General features: G+C 45.6%; 1 protein-coding gene and 1 non-coding gene across 3 annotated transcripts; both read left to right on the top strand.

Moving 5' to 3' along the window:
* Nucleotides 1-382: 382 nt before the first annotated feature.
* Nucleotides 383-12,012, top strand: Slamf8 (SLAM family member 8). Of its 2 annotated transcripts, none has more exons than XM_042681913.1 (5): nt 383-742; nt 3,772-3,967; nt 8,304-8,609; nt 8,690-8,797; nt 10,917-12,012. In XM_042681913.1, the coding sequence occupies exons 1-5, from the start codon at nt 539-541 to the stop codon at nt 10,979-10,981; spliced, it is 879 nt and encodes a 292-aa protein (XP_042537847.1). In that variant the 5' UTR covers nt 383-538; the 3' UTR covers nt 10,982-12,012. The 2 variants fall into 2 exon arrangements, with proteins under 2 accessions (XP_042537847.1, XP_042537848.1); XM_042681914.1 differs by having other exon boundaries at nt 626-742; nt 3,647-3,967.
* Nucleotides 12,013-12,940: 928 nt separating this feature from the next.
* LOC122109781 lies at nt 12,941-13,073 on the top strand. Its single transcript, XR_006147749.1, has one exon. It is a non-coding gene; the product is annotated as a small nucleolar RNA SNORA42/SNORA80 family (small nucleolar RNA).
* Nucleotides 13,074-15,514: the final 2,441 nt, after the last annotated feature.

Genomic DNA, 15,514 nt, shown 5'->3' with positions numbered 1-15,514 from the left:
CACACAAAGGAACAGAGCGGGAGCAGTTCTCACTCCCCTTGACATCAGGAAGTGTTGAATGACAACCTGGCTGGGCTCAAAGCTGAGCCAGGTCTGCAAGGATAAATGGAACCCCATTCATGCCTGGTGGAGGAACAAGTAACGTAGGTGCTTCTGAAAAGAGATCATTCTGGATGAGACAGCCAGAAAGCAGAGTAGGTATACCAAAGCCTCACGTGCTGAGCTGAGAGTTCAGTCTTTATCCCAAGAGCAACAGGAAGCCAAGAGAGAACTCTCCAGCAGAGGGGAAGTGATTTGGTCAGCACTGCAACTCAGAAGGCTCTCTGTGGCTGTAGGGAAGGCCCGGACAGAACTGGGCAGGGCTGGATGCAGTGAGGCCTGGTGACAGTGATCGAGCAGCACGTGGGCTGTGTAGGTGTGCATATCACTATGCATCGTCCAGCCATGTGCACAGGAAAGAGGCTGACTTACAAGAATCTGCTCTCAAAACCCCAGCAAGGTCCAGGGAAGCCTGCTGCCAACTTCCACTTTACTGTGGATGTTTTCACTTTCGGGGTATCTTGTTCTGAGTCAAGATTCCTCCTTCCTAATATGGGACTTTCCAGAAGAAGACCACAGCTGTTCCCGTGCATCCGCCTTGGCCCTGCAATGTTCTGAAGTTGGGTTGTCAAGGGAGTTTGCCTGCCTCTCTGGAGGAAGAAAATGGCCATGTGGTCTCTCTGGCGTCTGCTTCTCTGGGAAGGTAAGTGGGGGAGGTGGACAACCTATCCTCAGAGTGCTGAAGGCCCCTTTCAGACCCCTGAGCAGCCCTACCTACCACTACCACCAAGCCAGATGAGAATCCAGGAGCTCGGGGGGAGAAGAGGAGAGTGAAGCAAGTTTTGGGGCAACATTTCAAGCTAGTGGATACAAAGCGGGACGCGAGAATACTGGATGGGAAGAGGTTGCAGCACTAGAAGCGTCTATGCCCCAAGTCATGTGGCCCAGGAAAATTAGAAGCAAACCAGGAGCACTGCTGATCCGGAGAGAAAGTTGGGAGGCTGTGGCATTGGTAGCACGTGGGAATTCTACATATAGTCTGGGTAGAGAAGAGGAAGGCCTGGAGAGCGGGAGCAGGACTAAGAAGTGTGTTCTCGGTAGTCTGTGGGAACACTAGGGTCCCTCTCTGCAGCCTGTGCAAGGAAGGGGAGGGTGGATATTAAGTAGGAAGGAGAAATTAAAGCAGGTTTCAGTATGGTTCCTATGAACTTGAGAATGGCTGACAACGAGATGTTGAAATGGCTGAGCTAAGGGGCATCTTCTGCACTGGGCAAATCCTGCCATCAGTCTGATGCCTGACTTTCCCTCTCTATCAACAAGTGTCAGCCCCTGCAGGCTGAGGGATGGGAGTCACATGATATATAGCAAAGGCCACAATGCTACTGTTTCTATCAGAGACACACCTGTTGTTTTGCCCATCATCGCTGCCTGAGTTTCTGGCCCTGGGGGTTCTAAAAGCCCTTCAGGTTTCTTCAGCATTTCTAAATGTGTGTGGGAAGTGACACTTTATAGTTGTTAAAAGATCCTTAAAACCTTTTAAGTCATTGGGTATGTACTTGGAATTAGACACTGAACATGTGGACTTTTTGAAAAAATAATTATTGCTTTTTCTGCACACTAAACAGATGATCTAACCATAGGGATATTGGACAATATCCTTAGCCCTTAAATAATTTTAGGTTCTTTGGGGCAAGAGATGAGTAAATATGATCCAATACAGGCCCCACGTTTTACAGGCAAGACCACTGAAGCTTAGGGAAGGAGGATGATACACTGAATGTAACACAACTGATTTATGTCAACACCAGGGCAGAATAGAACATAGGTCTCGACTGGCATCCAGTGCAATTCTCTCTACATGCTCTGTCTGCATTTTGTATTAACACCGGATCTGAAGCCATGTCTAGGCGAGATGGAAATGTCTGGGGCTAGAGAGAGATGTGAGATGGATGAGGGATTGGAGTTATTGTTGCCAGTTCAGTGCCCATCCTTAACCCAGTTCCCAACAATGAGGTCCATGATGTGTCAGCCTTTCTTCTGCACTATCTCTCATGTCTGCTGCAGTGTCAGGCACAGGGTCAGTCCTCAGCAAATTCAGCACAATTTAGAGTTTCTCCTGTAGCCTGATCCTAAACAGGGTGGGCACTGGGAGTACAAGGATGAAATAAACTGTTGTTGGCCTCGAAGACTCATGGTCTGATGGGAGGTGCTGACTCAGAAGCAGATACTAATAGAATAACAATAGGCATGGTGCTGGTGCCTGGCTACTACGGGGAGCACAGAAAGAGTTGTAACCTGGGGTGAGAGATAGGGGAGGTTGGAGGAAGCAGGGAAATTTCAAGAATGGGAAGAAATTAGCCAGGGAAGGACTCAGGAGGGTATTCCAAGCAGAGATATCTTCTTCACACCTCAAACTCAAATCAATCCCCCTAGAAATCAAGCATCCCCCTGTGCATTTCCCCCCAGTTCCAGCTCACAGTGCTGGGACCTTGGGACCAATGGGTCCCAAGGATCTGGGAACCATCTCTATTCCTTTGCCTCCTGTACTCTCCAGATCTAATCTATTACTAAATCCTTCCAATTAGGATTAGTAATCTCTTGGTTGGTCCCACTTCTCCTGAGGCTCCTTCCCCAGGGTCAAGTCTCCATTCCCCCGCCCCCTTGGATTAATATAAACAGCCTCAGTCTTGGATGCATTCTCTATACCCCTGGCTGGAGTGATCTTCCCAACCATGCATCTAATCATGTCGCTCTACTGCTTAAAGCCCATCCAAGATGCAACTCCCCCCTCCCCCCCACCCACTTCCCCCACCCTCCTACCCCACCCCTCCCCACCCCCCCCACCCCACCCCACCCCATACACATCACACCATGCACACACACATTGCTCTAAGGATAAAAGCCCCAAGTCCAATGCAGCTTTCGGGTCTCAGAACAATCTGGCTCCTACCACCTCTGCAGTTTCTTACTCTCCTTGCAGAGAATCACTTTGAGTTCCTCCACACACACTCCCTCCAGGTCCTCTTCCCTCTGCTCTTCCCTCTGCCTCCAGCAGCCATTGCTTGGCCAAGTTGATTCCAGCTCCTTCCATTCTCAGCTCCTCAAGGCTAAGTGAAAATCCCTATCACCTTACCTGTGTTTTCCTAGTCCTAGGACCAACTCATTTTCCTGTCACAATACTTAACGTACTTTGTGTCTGGGCCTGTCAGTACTGAGGCTTGAACTCAGAGCCTCACAAGCTCATTTGACTATTTCACTCAAGGCTGGCACTCTGCCACCTTGAAAATAAGAGAGTTGAGGATTTATCTGCCCTTTCTGGCATTGAACCTCAATCCCCAGATCTCAACTCCCTGAGTAGCTAGGATTGAAGACATGATCCACCTGTGCCCCCATTAACATACTCTTTACTTGCTTCCTATTTGACCAACATAAATAGACTACAATGAAATTCTCTTCCTGCTTATTTTATCCCCAATACCTAGACTCAACTTAAGTATAGAGAGTGTGGGTGGAGGGGCCTTTATCTACTCCAGGGCAGCTCAGTGGCATGAGAGAGAGAGATAAGAAGCATTCACTGGTAGGCTGACCAGGGTCTTTGTCCTTCCAGCACTTATTGAAGTTATTTGTGCTCAAGTGCTGAGCAAGGTGGGGGGTTCTGTGCTGCTGGTGGTAGAGCACCCGCCCAATTTTCAAGTTCGTGAAGCCATCTGGCGATCTCTGTGGCCTTCGGAGGAACTCCTGGCCACGTTCTTCAGGGGCTCCCTGGAGACTCTGTACCATTCCCGCTTCCTGGGCCGAGCTCAGCTACACAGTAACCTCAGCCTGGAACTTGGGCCCCTGGAGTCTGGAGACAGCGGCAACTTCTCTGTGCTGATGGTGGACACAGGAGGCCGGGCCTGGACCCAAACCCTGCAACTCAAGGTGTACGGTGAGTGTGGGTGACATTGGCGTCCTGACCCTCTCCTTCTACAAAGCATTCGAAATCATGAGTCACGGCACCTGGGGAGAGGTGAGTTCCAGAAAACTTTGGTCTCTGATCACGTTGCTAACTCAGGGAACAGCTGCTCCCTGGCAATCGCACCGAAGAAAACTCCCCGGATACTTCCACGTGAGCGCCTGCCTGGGGCAGCTGAGCTTCGCCATCCCACTGTCCTTATCTGAACTCCACTTGATCTGTTCTTGGCTTAGCAGCCTCGGACTCAATTCTTACCTCCCTGACCTTCAACCTTCTCATTTGTAAAGTAAGCATTATGATATTCCGGTGGATAGTGACCATGAAGGTAAAATGCAATGATACTAAGCTCTCTCCTATCCATTTGTTCTAATGTCTCGCCATAGATTATGTTATGCAATCATTTTCTGTACAACTAAAAAGGAAAGTGTTACATATTTAACATTGCCACTAAATGCAAGGCTCTGAGTTCAAACCCCAGCAACACCAAAAAAATTTTTAGTTTTATTATTAAGTAGTTGTACAAAGAGGTGACAATTCCATATGTCAGGTTATGTAGAACAATCCATCTTCACCAATGCCAACCCTGCCATCACTCTCCCCCATTTTTCCCACTCCCATCCTTACCCTCCAACTACAGAGTTCAATGTTTGCATAATCTTCCATGGACATAATGGCTACATTTGTTCACCTCTTCCCTCCTTTTGGGCACCTTCCCTTTGTGGTCCTTACCCCAGCCCCAGCATGTTTTTTATTTCCTAGTTTTAAAAAAACCACTTCTAATTAAAATATAAATTACAACATAACAGTTTCTATTTATAAATTAGAGTCAACTTTTACTATAATTATACCACAATTTTGGGTGTGTATTTCTCTTTAGTTTGGTTGTTGGGGGGGTTGGTTGTTTTTGTTTTTAGGGGTTTTTGGTCATGGGGCTTGAACTCTGGGCCTAGGCGCTGTCCCTCAGCTCTTCAGCTCAAGGCTAGCACTCTACCACTTGAGCCACAGCACCACTTCCAGTTTTCTGAGTGGTTTATTGGAGATAAGTGTCTCACAGCCTTTCCTGCCTGGGCTGGCTTTGAGCCACAATCCTCAGATCTCAGCCTCCTGAGTAGCTAGGATTATAGGCATGAGCCACTACACTCCGCTACGTGTGTACTACACCTACACCTAGCTAGGCATGAGCCACTATGCCCGGCCAAGGTTGTTGGGGTTCTTGTGTGTGTGGTTGTTGGTGCTGCTACTGTTGTTTGAGTGCTAGAGATTGACAATAGAACTTGTACTTGCTGAGTATGGACTGTACCACTGATCTATACTCTCAGCCCTGCATTTCTTTTTATTTTTGAATTATTTTATTTGTTTTTAATTTTATTATCTTTAAGTAGTTGGACAAATTCAATGTGTCCATTTATGAGGATAATGTACCTTGATTAAGGATACGCCTTCTATCAATGTCTCTCTACCCATCCCCTCAAGTTATCTGGTTCCATTTTCATATCTGTGCATTGAATGTAGCCCTGTTTTTGTTAAAAGAGGTGGTTTATTTTTAGAGACATTTTAAGTAGATGCTATCCCTGGATTCACTGTCATTCATCATTGCAAAACAAAGTATCTCAAAACTTAAGAGCTAGCCAGGCACTGGTGGCTCACACCTGTATTCCTAGCTACTCAGAAGGCTGAGATCTGAGGATCACGGTTAAAGACAGCCCAGGCAGGAAAGGCCGTGAGACTCCAATTAACCACCAGAAAACTGGAAGTGGCACTGTGGCTAAAGTGATAGCGTACTCGCTTTGAGCTGAAAAGCTCAGAGACAGCACCCAGGCCCAAAGTTCAAGTCCCACAACTAACCAAAAATAAATAAATAAATAAAACAAAATAAACAAAACTTAAGAGCTAAAAAACAACTGCTTTTATTTTTCATGTTCTTCTGGGTTGGCAGGACCCCATTAAGCAGATTTTCTGCTTCACTTGATCTTCCAGGTGGTCCCTGCTGCTGCTTTTATCCCTTGCAGCTGGAATAGCTGAGTTATCCGGGAGCAGAGTGGGCTTTGTTCTGCAACAAACCCTCCTTCACTGCCCCCTTCCATTCCTCCACCGCCCCCTTCCACTCCGCCACCACCCCCTTCCATTCCTCCACTGTCTCTACACATTTCTGCTAGTCAAAAAAAAAAAAAAAATGCCAGGCACCAATGGCTCACACCTGTAATCCTAGCTACTCAGGAGGCTGAGATCTGAGGATCGTGGTTCAAAGCCAACCTGGGCAGAAAAGTCCGTGAGACTCTGATCTCCAATAAACCACTAGAACACTGGAAGTGGCGCTGTGGCTCAAGAGGTAGAGTTCTTCCCTTGAGCTTAGAGCACAGGGCACAGGGACAGCATCCAGGCCCAGAGTTCAAACCCCACGACAGATTAAAAAAAAATGTCTTTTAGTCTCATTCATCTCTCTAATGGCTTAGGGAAGAGATGAGAGGGATTCCTAAACCACAATTTCAGTGGAAATAGTGGACCAAAATATGAATAGGAAAAAGAAGAAAAATCCAAATGCATAGTAGGTCCCAGTGCTGATGGCTCACACCTGTAATCCTAGCTACTCAGGAGGTTGAGATCTGAGGATCATAGTTCAAAGCCTACCCAGGAAGGAAAAGCCATGAGACTTCTATCTTCAATTAACCACCAAAAAGCCAAACATGGAGCTGTGGTTCAAATGATACTGTGCCAGCCTTGAGCAAAAAAACTAAGGTCCTTAGTTCAAGCCCCAGTACTGGTATAAAACACACACACACACACACACACACACACACACACACACTCACACACACACACGATATCAATCAATCAAGAATGGAAAGTAGGGATAGCAACTGAAAAAAGGAAGCAGAGGAAAGGAAGGCTATAAGCAAACCAGAGAGGCATCTTGAACTCTCAGAGACAGTTATCAGGCCTCCCTGGGGGGAGCCATTCACAGTACAGATGTGCAATGAGAGGATGCCCTCCTGGATACACAAAGCCCTGAGCCAGGCTGCACATCTTGGCAAGCAGACTGCTGGCTGGATTTCAGCACACACACCCCACCCCACTCCAACCCTCTAGCCTGATGCCCTTGTACAGTGACTAACTCCCACAACCATGGAAGCCCTACAGCCCCTCCCCCCTTGTGATTCTCAGCTGCTGCATGTGTTAAATGAGGACATTCAATGTGACAATACACACAGCACCCACACCGCTAAGCTCTAAAATGCCTTGTTCTCAGTATCTGAATTACAGATTTTAAGGAAATTGCTGTTTTATTGCTTCCAAATACATAGCGTGATTAGAACTAATTGCAGGAAGCTGCCAAGCAGCCATCCTTAGGAGCTCTGCTTTGACAATAGATAAGAATGATGTGAATTAGCAGATCAGTTACGAGACATGTCGATGGGTGTTTCTACTGCGCCTGATCGTGTTTGGAAGCCGAGTGTCCTCCTAAGTGGTGTAAATATCCCCCCTGTAATCTTTGTTTATACTATTAGTATGCCCAGCAAATCATTTCCTTTTTCATATCACAAATCCCACCAGACTGAGCTGGCATTAAGGAGGTTTTACTCTGCTTGACTCTGGAATGCTGTCAGACACTGAGCACTCCCGTTGACATTGTAATGCTCTCCCACTGGCCCCATTGCCACAGAGATTCAGATTTACTCATCAATCTCTATAGCAATGAGGAAGGCACTGCTTAGGGTACCAGGACACCAATTTGCTCAGTGGCCTAGGTATTGAACACCTATTTTCTGACACTAGGCTGCTAAGGTTATTGAGATAACAAGAAAGAGCTCCTTAAAATCATATTGTCCTGTACCCTTCTCATTATTCCTTTTTAGCTATTCATAGTCATTTGTCAGGATCTGTCTTTCTTACTAAACTATAAACTCCAAATCCCCAGGGATGTGTTTTCTTGCCTGAATTAATAAGTGTTTGTTATCTCTTGTTGACTGCTTAGAAAGCTAAAAGCCATTCCTGAAATAACAGGGAAAATTTCACAATTTAGACTTTAATGACTTTAATATGTCCAAGCTGGGTCTTGAAGATTACATAGGAGCTCTTAAGGAGGACAGAGAGAGAAATCATTTATGTGTGCCAATGAACTACAAAGAAGCGTGAAAGATCTGAAACAGCATCACACGCTTAGGAGAGTTGCAAATTAATGAGTGTCAGAAGGAGGAGACACTGGAGGGAATCAGTTCACAAAGTGTCTGGATATTGGCCTAAGACTCAGCTTCTGTCTGGTGGGCCCAACATCCTTGTAATGACTATCTGCTCTGCTGTTCTTACCCAGATGCAGTACCAAGGCCCACAGTTCAGGTGTTCGTTGCTGTAACAGGGGATACTCAGCCCTCTAACATCTGCCAGGTCTTCCTGTCCTGCTTGGGTCCCAACATCAGTGACATAACCTATAGCTGGCGACGAGAAGGGACAATGGACCTTGATGTTGAACCACACAGCCTCTTCACAGAGGGACAGGTGCTAAGTATTTCGGTAGGACTGAGAGACAAGGATGTGGCTTATTCCTGCATCATCTCCAACCCTGTCAGCTGGGGTGTGGCCACAGTCACCCCTTGGAAGAGCTGCAACCATGAGACAGGTATGCCAGGGGCCAGGGATCAATGATGGAGGGAGGGTGAAGCATTGGGTCCACCCCTGACCCAACCCTTCTGTGTCCAGCATCAGAGAAGACCTCCTACAAGGATGTGCTACTGGTGGTGGTACCAGTCTCGCTGCTCCTGATCCTGGTTGGTCTCTTCTCAGTATGGCACTGTGGCCCCTGCTCAGGTAAGAGGGATCCAGCAGGTGCAGGAGATGGGGAAGGAGGTAAATCTGCTGGGTAGGAAGCTTGGGTTGAACCTTCTTCCATTTTTATGTTAGGCTCCAGATGACCTATTCCCTTCACCTCTTCCTGCCTTGTCTCTTGGCCCTCTTCATCTCATGCGTTGTTCAAGTAGACTGAACTGTGTGAAGTCTTCTTTCAACGCTCTACAAATGACATACTCTCCTACACATCTTAGGGCCTATGCACATTCTATTCCATCTGACTGGGAGTTTCCTCTCAAATCCCCTTTTCTATTTGGCTTAAATCTTCAAAGTTAGCCCGCTCCAGGAAGCCTCCTCCATATACCCACAGCTAGGTGCAGACTTTCTTTAATTTCAGCTTTTATCCTGATCACAGAGCTAATGACACTCCCTTGCTGAATTCTGGTCACTAGGTCACCATGGGGCATTACCAGTGGTGCCTAGAACTCAATGGTCCATAAAATATGACTAGGATTGATAAATATGTATTGAGAAAAAGTACCAGGGACTCACAACCTCTCCTTGCCTACCATTCTTAGAAAGTGTCTCTCTGAGAGAAGTCCCCTCCCTGGACAATGCCTGGCAGTGCCACCTTTTTTTTAAAAAAAAAAAAAAGGGGGGGGGGATGGGGGGAATCTGAGATCAGGCAACAACACTGAGTCTTGCACCCAGCTTAGCTTTCTCTCTGCTCCCAGACGCCTTGTCCCTGAAAAATGGACTGGACTGACCTAGGCTCTGTGGCTGCTTTTACATCCAACTGTTTGAGCTTGCTGGTCCCTGGATCAGCAAAGAAGAAGCACTGAGAGCTCACTACAGTGAATGTGTCCTGGAAAGCCAGCATCTTGGCACATCCACTAAGCATGGAGGCAAAAAGTGCATGATTGCTGATATTCTTCCCAGGGGACAGGGAGAGCTGGTGGCAGCTTAGACTGCACTCCTCCTACAGGCTCTGTCTACAGGCATAGCATCTGGCCCTAGCCCTTTGCCCCTGAGAGTCTCCAGTATTTATTTACAGAAAGAAGGTAGATTCCAAGAAAAGAACAGCTATTTATTTGTTTATTTATTTATTTATTTTGCCAGTCCTGGGGCTTGAACTCATGGCCTGGGCTCTATCCTGGAGCCTCTCTGTGCTGAAGGCTAGCACTGTATCACTTGAAGCACAGAGCCACTTTTGGCTTTTCCTGTTTATGTGGTACTGAGGAATCAAACCCAAGGCTTCATTCATGCTAGGCAAACACTCTATCACTAAGCCACATTCCCAGCCCAAGAACAGCTCCTTAAAATCAACCTTATTAGCCGGGTGCCAGTGGCTCATACCTATAATCCTAGCTACTCACTTAGGAGGCTGAGATCTGAGAATCACAGTTCAAAGTCAGCCCAGGCAAGAAAATCCTGAGCAGGCCTTGAGTTCAAAGCCTATGACCAACAACAACAACAAGCCCTTATTAAGGTAAATGTTACACACTGTATAATCCATCTATTTATAAAGTGTACACCTCAATAACTTTTAGCATATTTACCGAGTTGTACATCCAATACCACAACCAACTTTAAAACATTCCCATTGCCCACTTAAAAAAATTCTATGACCACTTAGCAAATACCTCCCAAATCCTCCCATGCCTCCCACAACCCTGGACAACCACTGATCACTTTTAATCACTACACATTTGTCTACTCTGGATATTTTGTACCAATGGTCTCAGACTATATGATGTTTCAAGGTTCATAAAAGAGTAGCTTTAGCCCCTGAGAAGGGACAGAGAGGACCCAACCACCTGGGATAGTGGAAAGGATCTACACACAAGGGATCACATACTGGTCTTAATTCTGCCATGTGGCTTCTGATTACTTACCAGGCCCATCACAGTCCTCTCTATACCTTCTGTAAGCCATATCTATAGCACAGGAAGACATTAGAAAGAACTCCTCTTTTTAAAGAATCTCCTCCCCCACCCCACCCCCAGATTTTGGAGGATAAGGAGAGATATTCCTTTGCCTGAGCTTACTGCATTAGCACACATAGATTCAGTGGCCAGAGCAAGAATGCCAAAATGCTAAACATTGAAAAGGTAACTCCTGGCACTTTTGTCATTACCAGGGAAAAGGAAGACGGATGTCTGCACTGATGAAGTGGCTCCCGAGACAGAGAACCCTGTTGTGTAGGATGTGCCATGAAGAACAACACAAGCTGAGACCTGGATCATGGAGAGCTTCCCTGCCCCGACGCTTGATGCTCTGGGACATGGCTAGTGCCTGGAAACTTCCAGTCCTGCCTCTCAGGATCAAACTGGACAGCCAGCATACTGGGAGGATAGGCAGCACCTGAACAAACTCGGCCCTTCCTTGGCTGTCCGGTGGACAGGATGGGCTAATAGGATGCTCCTTGAAAAAACATCCTAGGTTCTCCAGGATCCACAGATTTGAGTATTTGAGACATCTGCTCCTCCACCATACATAAAAGTATTGCCCAACTGGCACCAAGTAATTGCTTCCGGCCTGAATCCTAGTCTCTAAACAACATCAGGTGATTGAACTTCAGAGAAAGTAAATCACCCACGACCAGTGAATCAAAGTATTGTCAAGAAGCAAGGCCTAGAATAAATAAAATTCAGAGGTGGGAGACAGGGCCTTATCTTTTAGACCTGAAGGTCTTTGAGGTTATCTGAGTTCATGGTCTCTCAAAGGTAAATGGTAGTTACAGATGACCTAGAATGACTGACATCCCACAGTTGGAATGGAAGCCATTTTCCTGATAATACTTTGTATATAGACATCCTTGCCATTTCCACTGATCTTGTCACCTCCTGCATGATCTGAGGATGGTATCTGAGGTTTTTCCTTTACTCTCAAGCACAGTGACCTGAAAAAGATGACTAAATATGCCTCTGCCAACAAGAAACTCTTGTATATCTTCAAGAAAAGCAGTTGAGTTCATGGCAAGTCTTTTTTTTTTTGTCTGAGACTGGGAGAGGAAGCTACTACAAAAGAGGAAAATTATGGAGGGGAAGGATGCCAAGGTATTTGAGAATCTGCCACATTCATTTTTAGATGCAAGTGCAGAAGAGCCAGCCAAGTATAAGGAAGAGACAAGACCCCATCACTCAACAGGATCATCAAGGTCATTTTGATACATGGGACAGAAAAGATTATTGTGGCCATCTTTAGAAAATGCATTCTGCCATTGACTGATTCTGGTTGAAAACAAGTCTAAGCTATTATTGCCACTGGAGGGGGAAAAAAGCTTGATGAGTGAAATTTACCCTTAAGAACAAGTGACTAATTAGGTTCACAGTTATTCCCACCCAATGTAACCAGGTTGTATTCCGGGGCCTCACTCAAGTCTCATAATAAAGACGTTCTTGATGAAACAGCAGTAGATTTTGGGTATGTTCACAGGTGGCTTCAGTCCCTCCACCTAGGATGTCAATCCTGCTATAGGACCTTCCCTCTTCCCCCCCCTGCCTGGAGAGTCACTTCACCTTGGACAAATAACTTGCAGAATTGAATTCCAGATTCACATCTCCACTGCTCCTACATTTCCTTTTCGGGCTCGCTTGAGAGTTCCTTGTTGGTCCTTGGTTTAACTCATGCTTATCCCTCTTCAGTGTCCACTTCTTTCCTATCACCTTCCCCTGCCAAGTTTACCTGCACAGCATATATGCCCACTCAGCCTAGCACTTGTGCTGCCCTGACCTGCCACCTAGAGGCATTCCTCATGCCAGATCACTGAAGTACGCAAAACTGGCCTAGCCCTAAAAAATGATAGGAGAAAGAAAGCCCAAGGTCTAGCAATAAGTTTTGATGATTCTATAAAGAAACAAAAAGCATGCACCACTGCCCCTTTCTTCCCTTCGTGTCTAATCTCGCCTCTGAATGGAGGCTACAGTGTTCCCCTGCACACGGTGACTCTTGACAACTTTGTATAGACAGTGGTTGGTTTTGATGTGAGTTGTCTCTGAACAGGCCCGTACTGCACATATCAACTGTATTCCCATCCCCAGCGACTCACTTGTCAACTAGGAGACTTACTAGCTTGCTATTGAACATCACAAAATGCTCCTGTAACACCAATAATTGTGCTAATAAGCATTGAGATTAGTGCCTTAACACTTCTGTCATCATGCATGGGTTGGATTTATGGCAGGCCTGTCTCTGTGGGCCTTTTATAGTGTCCCTTGCCAGAGCAAACTGTGGTTCTGAACCATTGCCTGGCCTCTGCCTGTGGGCTACTGGCATGGAAAGGGGTTGCATAGAGGAAAAGAACAGAAAAAGAAAAAAATGTGAATGAAAAGTTATGTCATCACAGATATAAACTGCAGGTTCTGCATATTCTGAGAGGAACAGCAAAGCTCTGGCCTTCATGGAGTTTATGAGCGAGGTCATGTAAATAAGGTATTAAGTTTATGTTCGGTGCTGATAGGTTCTGTTGAGAAAGGGCTGGGGAAGAAGTGTTTGAAGAGAGGGTTCATCTTAAATAAAATGATTGGAAGACACTTTCTAAAGAGGTGACATTGGAACCAGGGCCCAGGAAAATGAATGAGTGAGCCATGCAGTGACCAAGAATCCTTCACAAGGAAAGACCAGAAAATGCAAAGGCCCTAAGCAGGAGCAGGGTCAAAGAATAAAGACCAGGATGGTCTTCAGCTCATCCGTTCCTTGGGTTTCGGATGTTGACACCCTGATCAATCAGGGTGTCATACTTTACCAGAATAACGGTTGCACCCTCGTTTCCAGTACATTTACAGTCAGATTAGAGCCCTCCCCAAATCTGTTTTTGCTTTTCTTTTTTCCATTTTATTTTCCTTAAACAAACAGCCCTTACACCTGTTCTTCTGTGCAAAGGACAAACTCAAGAGCTACTAGGGTCATGGGGTCATGTGATGTGATTGGCTCAAATAGGGAGGGGAACGGACAGATTGGAGAGAACCTGGAGATCAAAAAAAAAGGAGGCAGAAGAAAGAAACTGCTGTGAAAATTAAAGGCATCTTTGGTGAATCTTCTAAATTTATGAAGAAGTCGTACCTGTTCTGAAATCCACTCTTGGATTGCTTACTGATTTCTAGAGGAAGAACCTCCCCTTTCCAGATTTGACAACATGGCTCCTTGCATCTATTCTGCAGGCAGCCTGGAAGAAAGGATGCAAAACTACAAAACACAATCATACACAGATTCTTGGGCAGCATTATTTGCCAGTAGGGACAGGCTCCACACATGGATAACCAGGAGGTTGTGGGTTGTCATACTTTCAGGAAGATACTGGTATATGACCAGAATGGTGAAAAATCCAGAACCCTTTCTCACAAGCAGTGATTAAAGAAACTGGTCATGTTTACTTTGGACCAAAAAGCTCAGAGGGGCATGACTGCAAATATTTGAAGGGCTATCACCTAAGCCCAGACTGTATAACTAAGGTCATTGAAGCATGTCACTAAGAGACAGAGATTGGCTCATATAAGTAACACTGTATTTGAGCTGTGAGGAAACTTCTTGGTTATTTAGTTCAAGGCTTTCATTTCTTGGATGGAAAGCTGAGCCCCCAGAGCTGTTACTCCCCAGATGGATATAATTAGAATAAAGTCAGAATTAGCTCTAGGTTGTATAATTCAATCCAGCAGCTCCTCACATTGCACCAGACGACCAGGGAAGGACCATTAACAGATAAAGAAAGCCAAATATGAAATGAGCTGTTTCAATGAATGTGCTTAAGCAAATATAATCTCAGAGCAAGATCATACACTGGACATGTTAACTATTAGGAAGGACTCTGCATTCGGAATGACAAGTATATGGCACATACATCCAGAATCTGCCTTCCAGCGCCATGTCAGATGTGGCTAATTAATTATGACACTTTTTCTGAAGAGACCAGCTGCAATGCTCAAGCTACCTCTATGAATCAATTAAAGTTGGGAGGCAAGATGAGACCAATTCATATTGCTTCCCAAACAGTATATAAGACCCTCCTGATATTACAAATTAATTATAAATGAAAGAAATAATGATTGAATATACAGCAGGATAAAAGAGACCAATGAGAAGATTCTCCAAGGGTATCAGAAAGAAGCCCTGCTTTTGCTAAAGAAGACATGTTCAGCCTTCATTTCGTCTGCATTTTTTCTGGGTATGTTGACTGGAAGAAGTGTCAGAACTTTCCAGAACAAAGTGATTGGCAGCAATGGCAAATAAGTTTCATCTTGATCTCCAACTTTCATTGATTGGTAGAGGTAACTCAAGCATCAGTAATACCATTACCAGGAAAACACTGAACAAAAGCACATAAACCAAATAAGTGAATATAAAATATACAGCCAAAGAAATGTTTGTGTTCTTTAGAATATTTAAGAATGGGAAAAGACTTGTATCTGTCAAGAGTCTTTGGATGTAACAAACAAAAAATAACTAGGATCCAAGCTGGGATCCTAGCTGGACCAAAGTGCTGATATACCCACCCTGTTGACCTTCACATCCCACCCCAACAGGGCTGCTCTGGCTCCTTAGAAAGCTATCAAGGTCAGGGAAGGTCACTGAAACTTAGCCTTGCTGGAGAGAAAATGAAGAGGTCTTTGCTCTACCCACTACCCCTCCCTGTGCGCTGATTGGCCCACCACATCTGCTTACATTCAGCCAGCTAAGAGCTCTAGGTGCTCACTGTGGTCCCCCTCACCAGGCTCAGGCACTCACCATGCGCCAATCCCA

Source organism: Dipodomys spectabilis, unplaced genomic scaffold (assembly GCF_019054845.1).
Source record: "Dipodomys spectabilis isolate Male_0828 unplaced genomic scaffold, ASM1905484v1 ptg000069l, whole genome shotgun sequence".
In the NCBI taxonomy this organism is placed as follows: Eukaryota; Metazoa; Chordata; class Mammalia; order Rodentia; family Heteromyidae; genus Dipodomys; species Dipodomys spectabilis.
This window is presented reverse-complemented; position numbering and strand designations above follow the sequence as displayed.

Excerpts from the sequence above, each read along its gene's own strand:
- Slamf8 (XM_042681913.1), top strand. The coding sequence starts at position 539 with ATGTTTTCACTTTCGGGGTATCTTGTTCTGAGTCAAGATTCCTCCTTC. Across the intron at positions 743-3,771 it reads GCGTCTGCTTCTCTGGGAAG|GAACTCCTGGCCACGTTCTT; the intron begins GTAAGTGGGGGA and ends TGGCCTTCGGAG. Across the intron at positions 3,968-8,303 it reads CCTGCAACTCAAGGTGTACG|ATGCAGTACCAAGGCCCACA; the intron begins GTGAGTGTGGGT and ends GTTCTTACCCAG.